Source organism: Lissotriton vulgaris, chromosome 4_1, assembly GCF_964263255.1.
Source record: "Lissotriton vulgaris chromosome 4_1, aLisVul1.2, whole genome shotgun sequence".
Classification (NCBI taxonomy): domain Eukaryota; kingdom Metazoa; phylum Chordata; class Amphibia; order Caudata; family Salamandridae; genus Lissotriton; species Lissotriton vulgaris.
The window spans coordinates 1979977613-1980002582 of record NC_141691.1 but is presented as its reverse complement, the minus strand read 5'-3'; the positions used below and the strand labels follow the sequence as shown (position 1 = coordinate 1980002582).

At 45.7% G+C, this 24970-nt stretch overlaps 1 protein-coding gene across 1 annotated transcript in view; it reads right to left on the bottom strand.

Annotated features, from left to right (window-relative positions):
• Window positions 1-4618: 4618 nt before the first annotated feature.
• LOC147724770 (prostate stem cell antigen-like) overlaps window positions 4619-24970 on the bottom strand; it is a 65704-nt gene continuing 45352 nt past the window's right edge. The window contains exons 2-3 of the mRNA XM_086966290.1: window positions 18022-18126; window positions 4619-6381 (exon numbers count right to left, since the gene is read on the bottom strand). Coding sequence (XP_086822416.1) covers window positions 6134-6381; window positions 18022-18126 — 353 coding nt within the window. The 3' untranslated portion in view covers window positions 4619-6133. The remainder of the gene's footprint in view (window positions 6382-18021; window positions 18127-24970) is intronic.

Here is a 24970-nt window from a genome sequence, read left to right as displayed (position 1 = left end):
CGGCGATGAGGGCTGTCTCGATGCCGTGGTTTCGTCTGAACCCGGACTGAGACGGGTCCAAGATGTTGTATTCCAGGTGGCGGGCCAGTTGCATGTTGTGGATTTTCTCGATGACCTTCGCCGGTAACAGGAGCAGGGAGATGGGCCGGAAGTTCTTGAAGTCCTTGGGGTCCGCCTTGGGCTTCTTGAGCAGGGCGTTGATTTCGGTGTGTTTCCAGCTTTCCAGGAATGACGCTGTTCCGAAGGAGATGTTGATGACCTTCTGTAGTTGGGATGCAATGGCATCGTCTGCTTTGTTGAATACGTGCTGTGGGCACGGGTCTGAAGGAGATCCTGAGTGGATGGAGTTCATGACCTTGCGTGTCTCGTCGTCATTGACGTTGGACCAGGAGGTCAGGCGGTTGGCCCTTGTGGTGTTCACATGGGAGTTGGGGTCTGGCGTAGTCAGGGTGGTCATGGTGTTGAAGCTGTCATGGATGTCAGCGATCTTGCGATGGAAGAAGATAACCAGTGAGTTGCACAGTTCTTGTGAGGGCAGTCTGTCGTTGGCGTTGGCATGGGGGTTGGAGAGTTCCTTTATGATGCTGAAAAGCTCTCTGCTGTTGTGTGTGTTGTTTCCAGGTGGACTTTGAAGGAGGATCTCTTGGCTAATCTGATGAGGTGGTGATGTCTGCGGGTGGCATCCTTGTGGGCTGCGTGGTTGTTCGTGGAGCCATATCTTTTCCAGTTTCCAGCATGCGTGTTTGGAGGTCTGCAGCTCGTCGGTGAACCAGGTGGCTCTTTTGCTGACGTTGTTGTTGGAGGGTTTCTTGAGTGGGGCGAGGGTGTTAGCGCAGTCGTCGATCCATTGTTTGAGGTTGCGGGCTGCGGTGTCTGGGTTGGTAGGGTCGGTGGCTGGGTTTTGGGCGAGGGTGGTGATCAGCTGGTCTTCGGTGACTTTGCTCCAGCAGCGGCGAGGTAGCTGTTGGGTGCAGTGGTGCGTGGTTGGTTTATTGAAGGTGAAATGCATGCAGCTGTGGTCGGTCCAGTGGAGTTCGGTGGTGTGGTCGAAGGTGACATGAGTGCCTGTGGATAAGATAGGATCCAGCGTGTGGCCAGCGGTGTGGGTGGGTGCGGTGACGAGTTGTCTGAGGCTGAGGTTGGCGAGGTTGGCGATCAGGGTACAGGAGTTGGCGTTGTTGTTGTTCTTGAGGTGGAAATTCAGGTCCAGGAGGAGGATGTAGTCCGTGGAGGTGAGTGCGTGGGTGCAGGCGAGGTCGGCGATGGAGTCGCTGAATTGAGCTCGAAGTCTGGGGGGTCTGTGGATGAGTGTTACTCTGAGGGTGGTGTTGGGGTCGGTGTGGATCCGGAAGTGCAGGTGTTCGGCAGTGTCGAGGGTGTCGTCTGCGTGGGTGACGACCTTGAGGGTGGACTTGTGGATGAAGGCTATTCTTCCTCCGATTCCGTTGGCGCGGTCCCTGTGGGTGATCTTGTAGCTGTCCGGGATGGCTATGGTGATGTCGGGCGCCGAGGAGTCGTTTCACCAGGCCTTTGAGTGGGGGGTCTCCGGTACTCTTTAAGTAGCTGTGAGGCCATCCATGCCTGTTGATTGTCTGTTAGGCAATGATTTAGAAAGCTCCCCTTGGGCGAAGGTGGAGAGGAATGCGCATTTAGAGAAGTTGGGTCTGCCTGAGTGGGCGTGTGTGACCACTCGGTCTATGGCAGCTAAGGGTGTTCAAGAGACCCTGGAGCCTGAAAGTATGGCCCAGGGACCTGCCTAAAAGAGAAGAGGTAAGGGGCGCGGGAAACCAGCCCCCACGGTCCAAGAGTAGGCAGACCTTGAGGGGGATACCCTGGAACCTACAGAGGAGCACGTTTTTTAACTGGGGAACCTACCTGAGCTGACCCATTTGCAGCAAGAAGGGGGTCCCTCCAGGGAGGAATTTTGTGAAGAGCAGAAGAAGTGCCCTTCTCTGGTGGGTTTGAGGCAACAGGCCACAAACCAGGCAGCAGGTGATCAGTCTGGATCACATTGGATCTACTGGGAGAATGGTCTCCTCTAATGCGAGCCTAAGGTTGCTGAGCCTGGGTCAGCCTGTGTGCTGGTGGTACCCCAGCGTTTCAGAGGCTTCCTACTGGGTTTGGCTCATGGTGTTCCTTTAGCTGGTCATCTGGGGCAAAACAAGAACTTTGAAAGGCTTGTCTCCCACTTCTATTGGCCCCAGATGCGGAAGAGATCAGATACTCATTGTAGGACCTGTCAAACTTGCCAGGCAAGTGGGAAGATTGGGAGGAGGCACAAGGCCCCTCTCTAACCTTTCCCTGTAGTCAGTACCCCCTTTGAACGGGTGGGCATTGACATTGTGGGGCCATTGGACCCCAAGACAGCCATGGGCATCAGGTTTATCCTGCTCTTGGTGGACCATGCTACCAGGTACCTGGAAGCCATTCCGCTCAGGACAGTGACAGCCCCCGTGGTGGGAAGTGCACTGATGGGTATCTTCTCCAGTGTGGGGTTCCACAGAGAGGTTGTGTCTGACCAAGGTCCAAACTTAATTTTCAATTATATGAAGTCTCTGTGGAAGGAGTGTGGTGTTACCTACAAGTTCACCACTCCTTACCACCCACAAGGAAATGGGCTGGTTTAAAGATTCAACCGGACCCTCAAAGGCATGATCATGGGTCTTGAGGAGCAAATGAGGCGTAAGTGGGACGTCCTCTCATCATGCCTTCTGTTTACCTACAGTGAGGTTCCACTAAAGTCTCTAGGGTTCAGCCCCTTTGAGATTTTGTATGGTCCTCTGGTAAGAGGACCTTTGAGTTTGGTCAAGGAAGGCTGGGAGCAATCTCCCAGTAAACCTCCCCAGGATGTATATAGTTACATGCTGGCCTTCAGGAACCAGACTCAGCGTTTCAAAGATCTCACTCAGGCGAATCTGGACGCCAGCCAGGAAGAGATGAAGTGGTGGTACGATCAGAATGCCGCTCTGATTGAGCTACAGCCTGGACAGAAAGTTTGGGTCATGGCCCGTGTGGAGCCTTGTGCGCTCCAAGACAGGTGGACACGTCCATTTGAGGAAGTGGAGCACAAGAGTGATGGCACCTATCTGGTGAGCATGCGGTCTCCAAGGAACCCCTTGCGGGTCCTTCATGTTAACCGCCTAAAGCCTCACTTAGAAAGGTCCAAAGTGGGCATACTCCTAGCGACGGATGATGGAATGGAGGAGGAGACCGAGCCTCTTCCTGACCTTCTGTCTGCAACAGAGCAAGATGGGTCAGTGGATGGTGTCTGCCTCTCTGCCACACTGACCCCTGATCAGCAGCAAGATTGTCACCAGCTGTTGGGGCAGTTCTCAGATCTATTTTCTATGGTTCCTGGTGTCACAGAGTGGTGCGTCCATGATGTCGACACTGGTGACAGTCCTCCTGTTAAGCACAAGGCTTACAGAGTGACCGACAAGGTTAGCACTTACATTAAGGAGGACATCTCCAAGATGTTTGCTTTAGAGGTCATTGGGTCCTCAAACAGTCCTTGGGCCAGCCCAGTGGTCTGGGTCCCAAAGGCTGCCTCGCCGGGTGCCACACCTGAACTCCAGTTCTGTGTGGAATACAGAGGGCTCAATACAGTCACCAGGACTGATGCACACCCCATCCCCAGAGCTGATGAGCTCATAGATCGGTTAGGGAATGCACGGTACCTCAGCACGTTTGATTTATGTCTGGGTACTGGCAGATGGCCTTGACTAATGGGGCTAAGGAGAGGTCAGCATTCTCCATCCCAGATGGGCATTACCAATTCCGGGTTATGCCCTTTGGGATGAAGAATGCCCCAGAAACCTTACAGAGGTTGGTCAACCAGGTGTTGGCTGGGCTGGAGGATTTCAGTGCCGCCTACCTGGATGACATCGCAGTGTTCAGCGCCAGTTGGGAAGAACACTTGCAGCATCTCTGGGAAGTGTTGATGGAACTGCGCAAGGCAGGCCTCACGATCAAGGCGAGTAAGTGCCAGATCAGGCAGGCCTCCATTGTGTACTTGGGTCACCAGGATGAAGCAGCCAGGTGGCGCCCTTACAACCCAAATTGATACCATCCTGGCATGGGAACCCCCAAAGTCTCAGACACAGGTGAGAGACTTTTTAGGACTCATGGGGTACTACAGGAGGTTTGTCAAGGGGTATGGCAACATTGTTGCACCCTTGACTTGTGTTAAGTCTATATAAAGAATACTTATTTTCATAAAACCTGTGTTTTGTCCATCTGTAGTATTTTCACTGTATTACTGTATATATTCACAAATGCTTAACACACTGCCTCTGAGATAAGCCTGTCTGCTCGTGCCAAGCTACCAAGGGGGTGAGCAGGGGTTATTAAGGAGTGTAATTCCCTTATCCAGACAAGAAGTAAGGGTCCCTATTTGGACAAAGGTGAATACCATTGCCAACTAGAGACCCCCAGATCTAACACCCCCCCCTTAAAAGTTGATGCACAGGGTCCTGTGGTCCTTGGAGTGCTGATGTCCCAATACCTGGGGAAGACGTTCAAGCAGTGGTATGGTTTACGAAAATGTCTGAACAAAAGGATTGAGTCCACAAAAACATCACAAAGTTAGTATGCTAGCTACAACATATGTGAGAAAAAAACTTTATTGATTTGAATGATGTCAGATGTAAATAGGATAAATGAAATCATGAGCTATATCAAAGCATTTATTAATATCATTTGTAATGCTCTACTACAATGAATATTATCTAGTGAGAGCAAATATATAATAGTGCATTGCAATAGTCTTTGCAACCACACAAACAAGGGAGCCAAGAATGAGGCAATTAACTACAGTTCAATTATCCATTGTAATTTTTCACATTAAAACTATGAACCTTTATGGACATACAGAGTCTGAAAGATCATGCGTAGTTTGTGCAACTAAGCCACTTCTGGGGTACCGTGTTTAGGCCTTGTTGGTGTTACTAAAATGGGGGTATAAGATTAGAATATTTTGCTTTTTTTGTCACTAATGCCAGTTTAAAGAATTGCTTGAATTCACTTTCACCAAGCTGGATGTAATAGCGAGCTCAGATAGGGACTATACAGATGAACATGCCAAAACTGGATACAAATGCTGTTTTTAAGACTGATTTCTAATCTTTGTGCCCATGTGTATATCGGACTCGAAACTGGTAAAACCTGCGACCAAAATATTAATTGCACTCAGTAATTTTTGCACAATCTCTAAATGACCTCCGAAAGTTATTTGAGTGTGACTTGCCCAGGGTCAAGTGGTAATTGAAGAAGCAGAGAAAGTCACTTAAGCAGTAGACCAGGGTTTCTCATGACAGGCCCGCAAAGAAAACCCGCTGTTTAATTCGACTCAGAATAAACAAGGCTAACATAGCATGATTCAGTGGAATCATTTCCCAGCAATCAGTGCTGAGCTGATTCTTCCTTCACTTACCCCTTGACCCTGCCCTTTATCTGTCCCGGGTGTATCACAGTGACCTTTGCTAGTGCAACACAGAGCCGTGCACCTTTTTAATGCACTGCAGGGCATAAAGGGTTTTCCTCTGCCCCAATATTTGTATATTCTTTATTTTCAGACATCATAGCTGAGAAATAAGAAGAGGCAGGCCTTGTTCACCATTCTCAAGCTCTGCTTACTGAAAATAAAGCTCTAACTCAGAGAAATATGGGATTAAATGCAGTGCTTAATTTGTGCCGGTGCTTTCCGTGATCAGCACCTGCACTTAATGGTCAGACCCGGCTCTGGTAACAGTCCACCACATTGTGGTGCTGTCTTTTTAATTCGGAGATGACCACAACAATTGTGTTTATTAAATCAATATTATTGAAATTATTAATATTAGACTTTCATGACATTATTATAGCTTTTTGTGGCCTGAAATAGTGTGAATTGTCACAATTGTAGAAGTACGATGGTTAGGAGTTATGTTGGTGCTGTCATTGGCAGTGCTGGTAAGGTTTGGGTGGTACAGGCTATAGTGGCCTTCTGATACTTAATTTTTTTTTTTTTTACAAATGAAGCCCTATTTAAATGAATCCACTTTACGCACTGCAGACACATAAAGCATGCGCTCGGCACTGCCCTGCGCCAGTACAGCCCATCATGATACTGCCCAGGTTCTTCTTTCGTCAGACATTACAGCGCCAGCTTCAACATGGCGCCGATGACCGCTACCGTGACAGCCTCCGCCAAAAAGCTGATTTTGGCGCTGGGAGCGCTGGAGGTGAAGCCAAAGAGGGTGTTGTTGTTGCCGATGCTGTAGGTGTTGCACAGGTCCGAGGAGCAGCAGCCTTCAGTGGTGTTTGCAATGAGCAAATTCTGATGGCCGTTAACGCACGAGGAAGCGCAGCGTTTCGTCATCACCTTGACGGACACGATGGTAGCTGAAACAGAAGAGAATGAGAGATCAGACCTTGTAGAGAGAGGGTCAGAGATTTTTACCATTTCTGAAGTATTTTAAAATAAAATTCCCCGTTACAGTAATCCAGGGTTATGCTGCACAAAAACCGCCTCATACACGTGAGGAATATATGCTGAAGCAATGCTTGATGACTTTTTGGAATTTTTGCTGCCTATTTCGGTTTTTTTTAAAGTATATTTTGAGGCCAGTAGGTTTGAAGTCATTCCACAGATACAGGAGCAGATCTACAAGAAACTAACGCAGTGTGGTGCCACAACTCATTTTGCTGCGCCGTGTTAGTTTCGAAGCACAGGGATGGAACATATTTACAACAATATGTCGCATCTCTGTGCTTCCCCCTGCACTAGCGCACAAACTACTGCCATGCGCCGGGGCAGACACCCTTGCACCATAGTGCAAGGATGCCTGCGTCGTGGGGAGATTGTTTTTGTGCAGGAAGGGGCACCTCCCTGCAGAAAAACAATACAGTGAGGTAATTTTCTTTTCCAGTGTGTGCTGTAGATTGCAGCACCCATTGAAAGTGGAAAACAACACGGAGAAATTAAAATTTCTCCTTGTTGCGCCTCGCTTAGCCACCAGGTAGCATTCTGATGCATTTCCAGATTTATGATATCTCGTGAATAAGGAAATGCATCAGTGGACATGGGTGTTGCGTGGGAACACCCCCAGCAACACCCACGTCACGCACCTAACAAGCAAAGTGTTGAATGTACAGGTTAAGTCTCGCTGGGTGACTCTACCTGTGCTTGTGAATATCACTCAGCAGGCTGCGCCACCGGTGCGTCACTCAACGTGACGCACCGGCAGCGCAAGGGGCATGTAAATCTGCCCCATGGTTTTGCCAGAAGGCCGCACTGGGTCTAAGCTAGATCTGACTTTGTTACAATTCTTTAAAATCAGATTGTAAAAAACCTAAGATGTGGTGGAACCTTTATATTAAACATATCAGCCGATGCTAAACGAACCAATCATGAGCTGATGGTGTTGAGAAACACTCACCCACTCCTAGAAACAAAGCACTACATTGTTTCCCTCTACCTTCCTGCATGTGCTCCTCCAAGTGCATTGTACAAGAGAGCTTCACTTTAAAGAAAAATAGGGAAAAAGCCAACATTGTCATGGGACCTGGACTCTAGAATTATCTCAGTCCTTCTTTATAAAAAAAATCAAACAAGCCATTGACCCTTCAAAAACAAATGAAGCACACCTACTTAAGGAGACCTTTGGATCCCTGAAAAATCAGATTGAATGAATGAATACATTTAATGTGTGATTGCTTAAAACCATTACAATATAAAAATTAAAAACATACAGCGCAAGGTGATGGTCAGTTTAATGTAAAAATTAAAAGCCTGGCCAGACTTTAAAATCATGCTGGAAAAAGGATATGTAAACGGCCAGAACTGACATTATGATTAAACAATGAAAGAATGAAAATCAATTCTGTCCATTAGTAGTAATGGATACTTAGGAAAGGTTAGTCCTCAAGGGATGCTGGTCCTTGTGTCGTAGGACTCATCAGGCTGTTAGTCGATCTCTGCCTGAACAATATTGCCTTTCAGAAGTGTGCACGTTCAGGTGTATACATTTGCCAAAATTGGCCATATTTTTCACTGTGGCAATGGTGTAGAGCTGGTAAACGGCATCCTTTGCTGTGCAAGTGCCCCGTTGAAGAAGTATAGGTCTGCAGCAGTTCCTTTGCTGTTGAAAATTTGGCGGACCAGGGATTGTATGATTTTGCGAAGATGTATTTTATGTGAGCTTTCATGGAGTTGTCAAGGGCCCCAGTTGCCTAGTAGAAGTATTTTGCTAAGGCCGTCAAACCTTCTAATTTTTGTTGAATGATGTCAAATTCGAGGTGGGCCAAGGTGTTACTAGTGCAAGTGGGCAGACCAAATATTTTTTGGGGTGCTGCATAAGGTATTTTTTCCAGACCTTCTGAAAGCATTCCCGGGAATTCATGTTGCGCATAGTTGAGGGATGGTAATAGATTGGCCCGTAGTACCCTTCTAATTGCCTTAGTTGTTGGACTATCCAAAGTAGCATATAACTTGCAAAGGGCATGTGTGACCATCTTTCTTTTCAACCACATTTTATGTAGATGAAGCGAGGGGCGGCCAGTCTCATTTAGCCAAGCACCAAGATAATTGTAGCTTTGTATACAGTCCATGGTCAGGGTACCCAGGTGCCACTTAGTGAGCTTTTTCTTTGGGTGGCTGCCGAAGATCAGATTTTTAGACATGCTCATGTTAGCTGCCAGCTCATTCTTGGTGTTATATTCAGACAGGGCGTTGAAGGCTTTTCGGAGGCCTATTTTTGTGTGGTCCAGAAGTATAAGATCATCGGCATACTGCATCAGGTGAATTTGTTTGTTTCCAATTTTTGGAGTAGCGAGGGAGGCCCAATGCGGTGCCGGGCCCTAGTTGGCGGTGTACAAGTTGAAAAGTAGCAGTGCCAGGACACAGTGCAGCTTTAGCCCCCGATCTGTGGCAATTTCTTTTCGTGGTGGACTCCCTGGAGAGTTTGAACATTACCCAGGTTCTAGAATACAGAGATCTAACTGCTCGCAGTAGTTTCGGGCAGATGTTCCACCCCACCAGTTTCTGCCAAAGGATGTGACGGACTACCCCATCAAAGGCTGCTGAGTAGTCAATGAAGCAGGCAAAAACAGGGGAGAGCGACAAGCTACTGCTTGTTGGGCTAGGTATGACAGGACTGTAATGTTATAACAACAACAAGTAGAACCGGGGGTCTAAAATCGACAGTGTAGCCAACTGACTTTCAATACTCCAACCAGTGAGTAAGAAGAGGAGTCACAGAAAAATAAAAAAAAAGAAGAAGAACCAAAGTAAGAAACCAACGTGGAGTTACAAACATTTAATGGTGAGATCCTGGAGCAGTTATTTGGATTCCTATCAATATTAACATTGTGATCAAACTTATCATTTGGTAATCCACCCGTGCGGATGGTGTGTCTCTTGATCATAGAGACTATCTACCATCCATGGGGAATTCGCTCAATTGGATCAAACAAAAGTAGAGAACAAATAGTGCATTCCCAATTTTACAGACCACAAGGGAATAAAGTGCTGTACAAAAAACAGAAAAAGTGGTGATTTAAAATAAGGTGGTGAGGAAAAAACGAATTTTATTTGTATAGATAACCTCACCCCCTAGTCTAAAAACAGAACAGTGCAAGGGGCAGTTTCAACAAATAACTGCAATCCGTAAGGCCAACATACAACCTATATGAATCGATCCTTCGCTTCAAGGACTGACTCAGCAAACGTCCGAGGCAACGACGGACAGAGCAGGGACTCTATATCCTGAGCTAGGTCCAGGTGAGGTGAGGTCCAGTCCCCGGTCAAGAAGGATGCCATCTGCATTCCATGAAGCGGAGGATCGATTCATCTAGGCTGTATATGTTCCAACCTTTGATGATGATACAATTTCTGCATGTATATAATTTAAAAACGTTTTTCGTTATACACCAAGTGTTGCAGTAGCAAAGTTTAAGAGCAGAGGCCCTGAAGAAAGCTGTGGGTCACGTTTCCCTTACTGGCTGAAACATGTTGGCCTTACGTTTTGCAGTTATTTGTTGAAACTGCCCCTTGCACTGTTCTGTTTTTAGACTAGGGGGTGAGGTTATCAATACAAAAAAAATCGTTTTTTCCTCACCACCTTATTTTAAATCACTACTGTTTCTGTTTTTTGTACTGCACTTTATTCCCTTGTGGTCTGTAAAATTGGGAATGTACTATTTGTTCACTACTTTGGTTTGATCCAATTGAGCGAGTTCCCCATGGATGGTAGATAGTCTCTATGATCAAGAGACACACCATCCGCACGGGTGGATTACCAAATGATAAGCTTGATCACAATGTTAATATTGATGGTAATCGAAATAATTGCTCCAGGATCTCACCATTAAATGTTTGTAACTCCACGTTGGGTTCTTACTTTGGTTCTTCTTCTTTTTTTCTGTGACTCCTCTTCTTACTCACTGGTTGGAGTATTGGAAGTCAGTTGGCTACACTGTCGATTTTAGAACCCCGGTTCTACTTGTTGTTGTTATTATAGTAAATGGGGATAGGAACCAGGGCAGGTCTTTAAATATCCTTGTGACCCTACATCTCTCTTTTGTGGTTATTGGTAGGACTGTAATGTTATCAACAGTTGAGTCCCCTGGTCTAAACCCGGTCTGATAGAATGGCAGGAGAGCTTCTTTTTGTCCCCAGTCTGCTAATTCCTGCAGCAGTGTATTAGCATCGACCTTTCCCTCGATGTCCAACAGGGTGATCATTCAGTAGTTCTTTGCGTCAGTATTTGCGCCTTTTAAAAAAATTGGTTGCAGCAGTGAGCCCCTTGAAGAATCTAGAACGTCCTCCAGAAGACTGCATTCCGCGTACAGCATTGAGAGGTTTGAAGAACAGAAATGCATATCCTCCTCGAAGAGGGAGCCGGGGAGGCCATTGGGCCTGGAGCTCAATTTTTTTGGATCCTCTTTAAGACAGTACATACTACTGCCACACTTGAAACTAAGGGTTCCGCAGGGGGTCGAGGGAGCTCATCTCTAATGTTTTCTAATTTGCTCAGAGAGACATGTCTATTTATGAAGATAGATTTCTGATCGCTGGTGTATAGTGACATCATGAGCACTGCCCAGATCTCCACTGAGACAGAGTTCCCTCTGTTGGTGAATCCATGGCTAAGATTATTGCAGTATTGCCACAATTGTTGAGTCTTCCTCAGTGCCAGCAATTAGACAATCTCTATCCATTTCGCCTCGGTGGCTTCCCATTTTATTTTCCAGACAAGATCCAGACAAGATGCTTTTGTATCTTTGCTGCTGATTTCAGCTGCTTTTTGGAGGCTTTGGATCAATAGTTGTCTGGTTATCATAGGTGGGTGAATGAATGAATGAATGATTAAAATTTATAATGCGTAAACAATAACCCGAAGGTATCAAGGCGCCTGAAGATGGGTGAACTAAGTTGTACGTCTGAAGGAGGATGTTGAGCCACCGGATGCTCTCAGTGGCACTGCCGTCAGAATCCCATTCCCCTAGCTGGTGCATTTTAAAGTCCCCAAGGATAATAATTTCCAAGGATTCATGTTGTGTCATCAGGATTTCGATCTGCTTGATCAGCCAGGTATATTGATTAATAATATACGTAGTGGTCGTTCCACAGACTTGAGCCCTTTCAGGATGCTCGCTACAACCATTTTGGAGGTGTTTTTTATTTCTGTAAAGCATAACTTTAGGGAGTGCTTGATGTATATGGAAATAATCCCAGAAGGCCTCACAAATAGTTTGGTTTTGATTGCTGGTTTAAAGAATTCACCGTCGCCTGTTATGGGATGGGTGTGGTTGCCCACATTTCTTAAACGCAGGTGAGATTCACCCCCATTTTTTGAACGCAGGTGAGATTCCCCCCTTTGAGGAGCATGGTTGCCGTTGAACTTTTGAAGACCTTATTCTTGCCTGCGAAGTTCCATGTCATGATGTTTAGAATTTGATGATTTCTTGCCGTGCTGCTGTGGTGGAGGGGATTGTTGCTAGGGACAGGCCTGAATTTTGTCGACCAATTTAGCGGTGACCTAGTCCCTTAAGCAGAGTTTGGAGAAGGTGAGGCACAGAGGGGGGAAGTGCCTTCGATGTTGGTAGTGACATGCCTGCCCCCATACTGGCCATCTACCCTACACCTGATATTCATATTTACATGATCTAGAGAGCTTTATCCTCGGCTGGTCCCTTTCAGGACACAGGCTTTGGGGGTATTATTGGAGGGTGCCTATAGAATGAATGGATACTTTTCCTTTTCAAACATTCAGATGTCGATACCCAATTCTGTGAATTGGTCTTTTTCCTTAAGTACTCTTGCTGATATACTGTTGTCACGCCAAGTTATAATGGATTGTTCCTTCCTTGGCTGTGTGGTCAGAGTGACAAATTGCACCCTGACAATGTCCCTGCTGGTGATATAGGACAGTGGCTTAATGTGTTGTAAAAGTTTAAGGATATTTGCTCTATTGAGATTGTCTATGTTGCCTTTCGATATGTACAGCGGAGCCATACTCGTCTTTGATGGTTGACTGCCCCTAAAGCTAAGCTGTCGGCCAGAGGCAGGAATCGCTGTCAGGGCCCCTTAGTGTTGATGGAATTGTGGGGGCATATATATATATGAGTACTTCATAGATCTTGTTAGTGCCCTAGAGTGCTAAGTTCTGTCCCTTGTGTTGGTCTTGTGGATTCTATTTCCCTGGAAACTGTGTCAGGCCGTTGCGGCTGTTCTATCCAGCATTTGTTGTTGGTAGGGCTTCTTTGCTGGTTTGTTTCCTGGAACATTAGGTGCTCCGTTGAATGTTGGTGCTGATGCCCCCTTTAACACCTTGGCTGGTAGAGGTTTTCCCCTCCTGTGCTGGAAAATCCCTGGTGCCATTTGTTCATGACGAGCTCAGCTCGTCATAAGCACACGACCAGTGTACTGCATGACGAGCTGAGCTCGTCATGAGCAGGGAAGGGGTTAAAGGGCTTTTCCAGTTAGTGGGGGCTCCCCCAATGCCATCTGCCACCACACAGGCTTCCTTGGCTTTTATTGTTGGTCGGCTTGTGTAAGTGTCTGGTGGACCTGATTGGGCATGGACTCAGGTCCCATCGGAGTGGTGGCTTGAAGGTGCCATGCTTGGGTCACTGAACAGTGTGCAGAGTTAATTGTCTTGTGCTTTGTTGTACCATTATTGGTCGTTTTGAGTGTTGGATGTCTGAGGCTTTTCAATCAGAGCCTATGATGTTATATCTCCTTAAGGGATGGTTGTTGTCTCTGCAGAGTGGCCCCCATGGTGGACTCGGCATAAGTATGTGAGGTGATTGTTTTTAATGCTTGGGGGCCCAGTCTGAGGCGGCCTGGCGTTTTGCATTCTTATGAAATAAGGTAAAGAGAGGTGGACTGTTTCCTACTTCAGTACTCCACTTTGGAGATTCTTTTTTGCCTGCTATATGGATTGATTTGTGCCAAGGAGTTTTCATTGGTTGTTGCTTTAAGTGCTTCTGTTGTTTTTTGAAACATTTCTTCTCTCTCCGTGTACTGTTTGAGGCGCCCTCTGCGAACCTATTAATCTCGGAATCCGCCGTTTGGTTGCTGTGTCCTGTCATTAACTCAGAGAGTAGAAGGCCAGGTTGCTTAGGCTATGACCTGCTGGTGGAGTTCACTGGGCGAGGGATCTGTGTCCCTGCTGGCTTCTGTGAGTTCATTTGTTTTGGTTTTATTGTGCGGGCTGAAACCTATTTTAGGTTTCTTTAACGCACCGACCTGACAGATCATTATTCAAGCCTTGATTACATCCACATTACAAAAAAGGGGGATTGAACCCATGCAGTCGCGGGGACCTGGGCGTTGTCTGGTAAATGTAAAGAAGGGGTCCCCGCAAGGAGAACGTGTTGAGTGAGAACACACTAAGACAATTGCCAAACAATTAAAAAATTAATCAAACTGTTACTCTTAAATAAATGTTGTCATTTATTTAACAACACTACGTATGAATCAGTGAAGCAATTACAATCACATTAGAAAAGTGAAAAGCCCCATGTTGGGAGAGGGAAAAGGGGGAGGAGAGGAAGTGGTGCTCAAAAGCGGTGAAAAAGTTAGGGAAAGTACACAGACTAAAAAAAAGTAAATATTTACAATCTTCGAAACGTAATTGGAAATATTCCAAAAACAAAAAGCCAACACAGATTATGGCAAGTATTGAAAATACAATTCTACTGGGGACATTCTACGGTCACATATATAGTTTAATACAATCCAGGGGATGTGCCGGAAGTCCCAAAAGGAGGAAGTCGTCGACGTTTCGACCCCTACATGTAGGCTAAATTAAGTCCTTTACCGGGGTCTTCATCAGGACAAGTACAGTGGGGGAGGGGACGAAGTGGGGCCGTCCTATCTGTAAAATTAAAAAACCAGTGTCAAAAAAATGAATTAGCTGGACACAACAGTCATCGTCCTGTTAACCATAGTGGTTGGGTAATACAGGCAAAATAAACTTGATTATGTGAACCCTCTGTACCTAGGGGTGAACAAGGCTGAAATACATAGGTTACAGAGAGTACAGAACGCCGCAGCAAGAGCTCTTCTGAGCCTGCTTAGAGTCTGTTTGGTGACCAGTACAATACCTCGCCTTCACTGGCTGCCTGTGGGTCAACTAATCAAGTTCAAGGCTCTTTGTATAGCCTTCAAGATCTTGAAACTGACCTCCCCTAATATCCTGACAGATTTGCTATCGTGTTATGTCCCTTCCCGTCCCCTTCGCTCCATGGGCCAACACTTGCTGGTGGTTCCTCGGGTCAGGAGAATCCGGGCCGGAGGCCGTTCCTTCTGGTATAGAGCGGCGACTCTCTGGAACTCTTTGCTCCCTATATTTGAGGGGTGGACAACTTGTCTGAATTTAGGAAGGCTATTAAAACCTTTCTTTTCCCCACTGTGTAGACTGCTTCCTGTGCTGATGTTACCTATTCTGTTGCGAGCGCCGGGATGCCTCTTGGCTGGGGCAGCTGTCACGTTCTATAAATGATATAAATAGAAATAGAATAGATTCAATCCATAATCCACATTGATCAATCTGTTTTAATTCACCTCACAATACAAGATTGATATGCCATGTTCCTAAGACTGCATCCCATTTTGGTTAGTCATGTAGTCTTATTTCCATGTAGTCCTATTTCTTCATATAGGTTATATGCCATGGTATTGAAAAGAGAATATCCTCAATCTCCTATTATTTTCATTAGCTATAAAACCCTTATTATATAATAGTGATAGTAATAATAATTGTCATGGTATGCAAATGAATAACAGTACTATTATATTGCCAGCAGATGACATCTTGGAAGGAGCTCTGCTCCCCTGCTTGTGTCTAGGGCTGAGCATACAACCTTAAGGTTCCACTGTGCTATATCATACTTGGAAGATTGAAAGCTAAACTTTCCTAGAAGGTAGAGGAGCTGCCTGACCCTGAAGAGAAGAACAAGGCCATATCAATTGACGCCTTAACACTCAAATAGAATGGACTGAGTCCTGAGTCCCCGACCCAAAAGCATCTATGATGCACCACTTAATGGAGAAGTTTGTGTAGGACCATCAAAGGGCCGTGTAAGCTGATGAAGTTTTTCTGCCCCTTGACATGGAAGATCTTGAGAATACTTGTATCACTCTTCCACCAGCCTCACATTGGTATGAGTGAGTTCCCTTTCACCATCAATACTTAGGATGTGCTTTGCTGGCTCATGTATCTGTAATGGTCACTCTACGATTATACGACAAAGGTACTGCTATTTAACCCCTTCCACACTCATGACGAGCTGGGCTCGTCATGGTGTAGCCTCCTCGTACACTGATGACGAGCCCAGCTCGTCATAAAACAATACAAATAACAAATTCCCAGCACAGGAGGGGAATTGCCTTAGCAGCCATGGAGTTAATGGTGTAGTAGAAACCTAACTTCAGAAAGGTGGTTTTCCCAGTATGTGATGGGAAGTAGTGTGTTTGGCAGTCATCAGCAAACATGTGGATGCCCCTGGCTCCGCAACAATGTGCCCTGGAACCAGCCTCATAGGAGATTTGTTTACATTTTTCTGAGACTTGTTTTTTATCACCAGGCTTTTGGAGCAAGAGTGAAAGAAAGGCAAAAAACCTAGAGAGAAGAGAGAAGAGGAAGATAGAAAAATAATGTCAAACACAGGAAGTAAGAATGAGAAATAACATGCCAGAAAGACAGGAACTTGTGAAAGAGGGAGGCAGGAGATGGAATTAAGATCAGGCTCTTAAGAAAAACATTACTCTCGTTCATGACTTTTTTCACAAATGAAGCACTGATCTTAATTCCACCTCCTGCACTGTGTGACCCTGTGTGTATTGTCGGGAAAGCACTTACAGGGGCAACAAACAAATGTGGTCAGAGCTTCAGTTATCATTTTTCGAGAGAAGAATTTATGGATTCATTACTAATACTCTGGGGTGAAATGGCTTCCTCATCTAAATAATGTAAATCAATTGATGTGTGAGATGCCAGCTGGATTCATCCTAATTTATGAGCAAAAAAAACAGAAGACAGAGCAGCCAGTGGATTATGTCAGCATTCCAAGGAGTAAAGAGAGACTCAGTGTTCCAAAATGCCCCACCTTTGAAAACTTGTGAAAAAGTGAAGTCTGGGAAAGTGTTTCATTTCCTGGCTCATATTTGTGCAGTTGTTTTGGCTTTTTCTGTAGTTTAAAAATCTCCATAAAATGCCCTGCATGTGGTAGAAGGTGGCTTATGACAATCATGGGTGCAGAACATTAATGCTAAAATATGCCCCTCGTCATTTCTCCAACAGAACTTTGCTGTTTTGCAGGAGAGCTGCAGATGATCTTACACAAATCTCCACTCTTTTCAAGAATGACCTGAAATCTAAATGGTACCGATGTTCATTGTGCGGAACCGCAGACCCCCAGGGTCACTAAGTGAAGAAGCTCGAACCACGTACCGTCCTTTACTGGTTACACTCTTCATGTCCAGGTTACACCCTTTCTGTATTACACCGAGTGCTTGGAAGTAGCCAGAAGGACATGCATAGCACTCGATAGGCATTGTAAACACCTAAGTGAGTGGATTTGTGCCTGCGTAGATTACACAAATGTTATGCGGATGTTTCCTCTTCATGCCACTAGATATGGTCTCCAGAACTGGACACAGTACTCCAGATGTGGGCAGTAAGTGGGTGCGTCAATGTGGCTTGTCCAGAAGCAGCAAAACCTTCTTATAGGACTTTTACCTTTCTCAGGGAACACCACTATCTAGACATACTGTGCGGGTTGTCCTCTGACGCTGGATCCAACTCTTTGTTTTCTGGGCTGTCTTCCCCCAGACTCTGCCACCTAGGTGTGTGTGTTAAGTTACTCACTCACACAGTCCTCAGAGTGATGTGAGACCACCTGCTGTCTGCCTTCAGGAAGGGACTAAGGGCATCATTACGTGTTTGGGGATGGAGGAGCGGGACTGCCTCGCTCCAGCACCACCAAACCCGTGGTGCAACTGCCTGCAGACTAGGAGTTTTCTCCTGTCTGACGGGTGGTTCTTTGGTGTTCCCATGGCACAATGGGAACATCGAAATCAGTACTTGCAGGTAATGGACTGCTGCAGTCCATGCCATGCAGGTACTGGGGTGCATGCACACAGGGGGGCACAACATGTGTCTCACTGCATGGATCCCATGGCCTGAGGCCCCCTATGTTTCCTATCTGCCACAGTTTTCATGGTAAGCTCACTGACATGAAAATAGTCATGAGTAATGGAGAGGAAAACTGTAGTATGCTTGGCGGGACTGCGGTGGTTGCACCAAGCATATTGCGGCCATAACACTGTTGCTCAACCTCCAGGGATCTCTGATCCCTGGCAGTTGCGGTGATCCGAAGGCGGCCCGACCACTCTGGTAATAATAGGGTGGTCGGAAGGCACGGAGCCTTTACAAAGACAGTAGCCTCAGTAGGCATTTTAAAGTGCCCCTCAAAGTGCATAAAGTACAATGCAAGTTGTAAGTATTGCTAATAATGGTAATATAAACTTACCGGCTATGGTCTCACAGTGAGTCTGTGATGCAGAGCAGTTCTGGATTCTCATGCAATCTCTGTCGTTTATCGCTGCCGTGCACGAGTAGCACATGAGAGAGTGAGCTGAAAAAGAAAACACAGGGATGGTATAGTCATTACCTTGGAGTTCGGACCTCAAAGTTGGGTACATATTCACAGATGTACTACCGACAAATCAAGTTACAATATCTTTTCTCAAAACCTTCATGGGAAAAACATCATCAGATCTTGGGAGTCATAGTATTGTCTGCACTTATATTGTTAAGTAAGCACCACGGTAGGGGAAAGGTCCAGGGATCAGTTCAAGGTCATGATTAGGACTCGAGCTAAGGGGAGGTGTGTAGTTATAGTTTCATTGCTTGATGTATACATCACCCTTGCATTATCTGCATTTATGTGGTATGTATATGCCAATTATATAATGGTATACTGTATAAATGCAATGCAGCGTTTTTACAGTCGAGATTTTGTCTATAATTACAAACATTTGCAATTCCAAAAGATTACATTTGGAGTCGTAACTTAACTATTATTAGAAAAACCCAGCCGAGTTGGAAAAAAACTAATCAAAAAAATATTTCTCTTTACAGCTTTCTATATATAATGCATTTATCAGATAAAGAACATAATGCGTCATGATTCTGTATATTTTTCAGACATAAAATAGTCCCTCATGCTTTGCTATGCCAGCACCCGACAAGGGGTGGAATGATACACCAAACAGCCAGTAGCTTGGCGGGAGAGAAAAAAACTCCTCTGTGTCTAGTCAAAGCCCACTCTATTTACACGTTAGAGCTCTCGAGACAGACCTAAAAGTGCACCCTGATATTTTTGTACTCCATATTTTGAAGCACAGCCATTTCTGCACACGTGATGAGATGGGATTCTCACACTACAGTCAAGGATGCTCTAAGATATTGTGATGCTCTTGAAGTTGCAGGGAATCCAATCTTTTTTTTAAAACTTTTTTCTGGGTCTCTGTAGTAGAGAAGAAACCTTAGTACCCTCTTTTACCTCCTGTGGAATTTGAGAAATGGCTCATCAATTGTTCGGAAAATAACTTTGGGGCGTATTAGCAAGAACCTCGTTAAAATTATCGCCATTTTAGCAGCAGGAAACTGCTGCTAAAACGGCGATAATGGGCTTGCTAATATGTGTTATGGAATTCCAATAGAAGCCCAGGTTAGATGTCCTGCACATCTAACCTGGGCTTCTATTGAAATTCTATAACTAAAACGGCGATAATTTTAACAAGGTTCTGGCTAATATGCCCCTTTATTCGGCATGAAGTGCCATAAAAGTAGAACTAAAATCACAATAGATAATGGTTAGCAGTAAAGTTCCATTTTATCTTAAAACAAATGAATACACATGTAAAACACTAAAATGGAAAGGTGCACTTCGGCACCACAAGGTCGGGCCAATATCAACATCCTTTAGGACAAGCATTTGCAATGCAATAGGTCTCGCATTATTCTGAGTTGGAGCTATTGGCGTTGTAATGTAAATGCTTTTTAATTGTGTGTTTTGGAGTGAAGAGGATGTGTGTGATGAATATTATGTGTGTTGCAATGCATCTAAAAGGAAGCTGCCAAATTCTGAGTACAATTAAATCTTCAGATCAGGCAAAAAGTTGCTCTGACGTAAACCATTGACGAATGTTAATAATATTGATGAATCACATGCAGAGGTCTGATTTCAATATAGTTGTGAAAATATTTACTTTAAAAATATAAAAAATCCTGCTGCACCAGTAACTATAGTTTCTTGGCGCCTTAAGTAGCAACATTTACCACTAGCTGCTCATTTCAGAGCCCTATGGCATTGTAAACAAACGGCCGCCGTTGTCCTGGCTGCTTCGAAAGTGAATGCGAGCATGGCCTGCTGAATGTAAGCAAAGCACGTCCTCATGCTTAATGTAGGAAAAACTCAATAAATAGAATAGTTTACATACGTGTAACAACCAAGTAAAGGGGCCATTAGCCATGGGAGGTTACAAATGAAGACATGGCCGTACTAAGGAGGGACTAACAAGCCTACTTAGGAATCAGAAGACAGCATTTAGGAAAGACAACAAGCCAATGAAAAATATGGGCGAGGGAGTGGACGAAGCTTCTCTCTGTGCTGTACTACAACAGATCATTCCCAGAGCCGCGCTTGCGCTCTGACTCTGGCTCGACCTAAAAATGCTTCATGCTCTTGGTAGGAACAGCGTAAGGGGCAGGGATCACAAGGTGATGCCCGAGCTTGGATCATTGTTTTTTAGGTCTGGTGTTAGGGTAGACCTGTTAATTATAGTAAAATCATATAGTCACCTGTTTTTTCCCAACCATATTTATCAGGCAGTGCTAAATTTGTGCCAGTGTTTGGTGGTGCTTGGCAATGCACCCTTTTCTAAACAACGGCATATATTTATCCACCACATGGTGGTGCTGTGTGCTAAAGTTCTCTAAAATGTTTGCTTTCCCCCTAGACCATTTCCCTGACATACAGTTGCCAATTTATATGCTTTGGGTACTTTGCCACTGCTGATCAGTGTAAAAGTACAAGTGTTCCCTGTGTAAAGTGTAGTGGTAATTGGTTGGCCATGATTGGTATGTTTGCCTTACTAGTAAATACCTAGTGAGAGGAGCTGGGAGAGGTCTTGACCCAGGGAGGGGTTGAGATGACACCAGGCTGCCCTGCATCTGTAGAAAAGGGGGAGGAGAAGCCCGGGAGGTGAAAAGGCCTGGGCTGCTGCTATAAACCAATTGACCCATCTCCTGCTGAGTGATTAAGAATCCAGACAACCAGTATCAAAGGGAGAACGGTGACACTGGGAGGGAGACACCCAGAACTGATTTAAGCAGGTTTCAGGGACCCCTGAGCACAACGAACTTCAGAGACATTTAGGGGTATAACTATGAGAGCTTAGGCCCCTGAACGTTGCAATAGAAATGGATTGAGCCTGAAAAGGCTTAGACCCATTTTGTGGTCAAGCGGAACCTCTGCTAAGGAAAGAACAACTGAAGAGACTGCTGGGAAGGACCAGCCCTTGTTTCGTGATCTGGGGCTGGTCTGCAGTTTGCTGTTTTATCCTGGGAAGAGGCTGTTGGGACTGTGCTGTGCGCTGGGTTCCCCTGCTTGAAGAAGACTGTGCTTTTTGCTGTGTCTTGTAATCCCAAGGGCCTGAGGTAAGCTGGCTCCCTGCTTGGAAACACAGGACCATAAAAGTTTCCAGAGAAGTTTCAAGCAACGCGGTAGGCACATGTTGTGGCAGCTTGAGACCCTGGGAAGGTGTGCCCTGTGATCTTGCACACACGGAGGAGACGTGAGACTCGGACGCACTGGGAGCGTGTTGTGGTGCACTGTAGGCATTGGTGAAGAGCGCCTGTTCAGCGTTTGCATCGGAGGTGAAGTGGTACTCAGTCGTGCAGGGTGTGTGTCATGGTGCACCACAGGCACTGGTGAGGAGCGCCTGGTCGGCGTGTGCATCAGCAGTGAAGGGAGTCTCGTATGCGCAAGGTGCGTGTCATGGGTCACAGGAGGCGTTGGTGAGGAGCGCCTGGTCAACGTGTGCATTGTAAGTGGAGTGAGTCTCGGACACGCAGGGTGTGTGTCGGGGTGCACCAGAGGCGCTGGTGAAGAACGCCTGGTCATCGAGTGCACCGGAGGAGACATGAGGCTCAGACACGAGGAGCGTGTCGTCGTGCAGCCAAAGGCGTTGGTGAAGAGCGCCTGAATATCAGGCACCGGAGTTGGAGTAAATCTCAGTGAAGCAGTGTGCGTGCTTTGGTGCAACCTGGGACCGTAGAGCTGGTCGGCTGATCATCGTGTGCACTGGAATGCTTAAGGGGGACTGCAGCGTCGACGTTTTTCGCGTTCGAGATAGATGGTCGGCAGACCTACCGATGCCCCTCACAGACAGCGAATGTAAGCAAGCATTTCCACAGGTCCAGAAAGTGGCCAACAACCCTTGATTCAAGCTTATAAAATGTAATTATCTACATTTTACGTATATGATACCCCTCAGATTAGCACACATCAATGTGACCCGATCTCTGGGGTGCCCCCGCTGCAGAACTAAATCTGATGCATTTGAACACATGAAGTAGGATTGCCCTTGGCTCCGGCCCTACTGGTCAAGGGTGATGAAGATGTTCCGAGAAGCAACAGGCATCCGGATCAAAGAAACAGTGAAACATTGCCTTCTAAGAGTCCTACCGACTCCAAAAGTGAAAACTAGAATGCAATGTAGATTTGCGAACCTGGAACTGTTGCGAACTTGGGACTGGTGCTCGCCACGTGCCGCAAAGAGATTCACTGGACACAGCCATTGCCCCCTGGACTGCCCAAGTGGATAGCAGATATGTGTGAATAGGGGGTTGCTGAGGAGAGACGTTTGCGTATAGTCTGCACAGATGAGAATGCCGAACGGGATTTTGAGACCTCCGGATTATTGCCTGACAAATTGCAGACCTCCGGGCGTTCAACTGTGGGAACCGATACTCAACCTCAAGCTGAGACCCATGACACACAGATGGGGGTGATAGAGGTTCCCCTAATATCCTAGATAATACTATTTGACTTAGATGGGTGTAGGCTTCTCGGGTGACAAGACAGCCAGTCTAGATACAATAAGGGAAAGAGACTTGAGGTCATATGTTGCAAAGGAGTATGGGCAAAGGAGTATGCTGTCCCCCTGCTGCCTGAAATGCCACTCACACACTATAGGGGACACACAGGGGCAAAGGCCCAGGACTTTGTCACTAAGTACATCAATCCTCCATCAGAGGTAGAGAAAGGATGGATATATCTGTAAAATCTTATGGGTCCTTGGTGTAAAAAAAATATGGAGGAGTGCTGCTTTGCCAAATGCTGCCCAGTTTCGTTTCTTTCCTTTATAGTTATGGCTAATTTGTACTGTGGTTGCTTAAAAACATTGTGGCATATTAGCAAGCGGCAGCGATAATTATCGCTGACCGCTGCTAGCGTGAGGAATTCTGTCGCCTGCTATCGCTGGCAATAATCTCCATGTTAGCGTTGTATTAACATCTCTGAACGCCATGGAGATAAAAATCCCAGCGATAGCGGGGATTATCGCTGTTTTCAATGGTATATCGCTGGTTTTCCAGCGATATTCCATTGAAAATGGCGATAACCTTGCTAATAGGGCAGGACAATCTTAGCCATGTAATCCACCTCCCATTGGATTACATGGCTAAGTACAGGTCACAAGCAGGAGTTAGGAAAGTAGCGTTAACTGTGGTTAGCGCTACTTTTCCTAACGCTCTGCTTATTAGCAAGCAGCTTGATAATAGGAGAGCGACATTTCTCCTATTATTTTGCCCTGGAACGCCCACTTTGCATCTCATTAGAGATGCAAAGCTAGGCGTTGTTGATAAGGGCGCAAAATCAGCAGAACATGCGATAGCGTGTCTTTGCTGATAGGGCGATGAAATTATCGCCGCTTTTCGGCCCAAAACGGCCGCAAAAGCGGCGATAATTTCAAATCGCCTGCCTTGCTAATATGCCCCATTATTTTTTAAAGAGAAAAGAGGGCTGTGCGACCTGTTTTTCATTATCTTGACGATAATATATGCTTTGACATGCAACTCTAACATGTTTTACAAAAGTAATTGTGAACTATATGTATGGGATATATGCTTGTATTGTATACTGCTGCTAAATTTATCTTGAAATAAAAAACAAGTAAAAAAAAAAGGATACTGAATTGCAAAGATACAAAGCTGAGCTGTGCTAAAATATTAACAGACACACTGACCACTTGCAGTAAGGGTGATGAGGTAATATCGGGATTATATATTAAAACGTAGGGTCATAACGTGAGGCAAAGACATGCTCCTTAATAAAAGTGGACTGGTATGTAACCCTGGACGGAGTGGACATAGCGAGGCTACGCGGAGGTCCATGAAGTTGCAAACAAACTCTGTGGAACTCCGTGGAGCTCCACTTCGCTGCCCGCCTCCACCTCCTATTAAGAAATAAGTTAAAAGTAATCACAAATAAACTTAAAACCACTTACCTCTTTGCTGCGGTGTCCCCGGGATGCCCTCCTCCTCTTCCTCGCGGTACCAGTAATGCACAGTTTTCTTAAGCATTATTGATATGGTGAGGAAGAGGAGGAGGACAGCGACAGAGATAAGTGGGTTTAAGTTTATTTTTAATTACTTTTAACTTATTTCTAAATAGGGGGGTGGCAAACTCCGCTCCACTGCAGAGTATGCGGATATTTGCCTTCTCCACGTTCTCTGTGGAACGCAGAAAAGGCAAATCTCTGCACACTCCGTGGTCGGAGCTGAGGTCTCCCCAGGGTTACTGGTATGAATGTTAGCGGCTTGTAAAGTACATGATACACTGGTATCAATAATAAAGTGGAAACAAAAATGAACAAAACTAACTGTACATCAGTAACACATGAATATCTAAAAAACACGCTAATATTTTGAATGGGTATTGAAACGCAGGGTCATAACATGAGGCAAAGACAACGGAGGAGCAGGCAGAGTGCAGGCAGATGGAGAACACTGATGCTGCTTAGCGGCAATAGTGGCGAGGAGGAAGAAGCAGGGGGTTTAAAAATTAGGCAAACAAGTTGGGAGAGGCAGTGACACAATGTTATAGCACTAAGGGGAGGGAAAAGAAACATTTGAGAATGAGAAGAGGATTTGAGGGTGGGGGAAGCACAAGGGAAACAGCAAGAAAACACAAAGGAAACTCGAGAGAGACTACTCCACAGAACACATAGAGACAGCAATATCCACAATGCCCAATAACTAAAAGATATGAGTGGAATGCTCACTACCTGATTATCGTGGCCAGAGTAGCATCTTAGTTTGTGAAGCCAGATGCCCACTGAGTCTCAGCCGCTGTCATGGCAATGCAGGGGAACAACCTTTACAACGAAGGTTTTACAACACGGTACTGT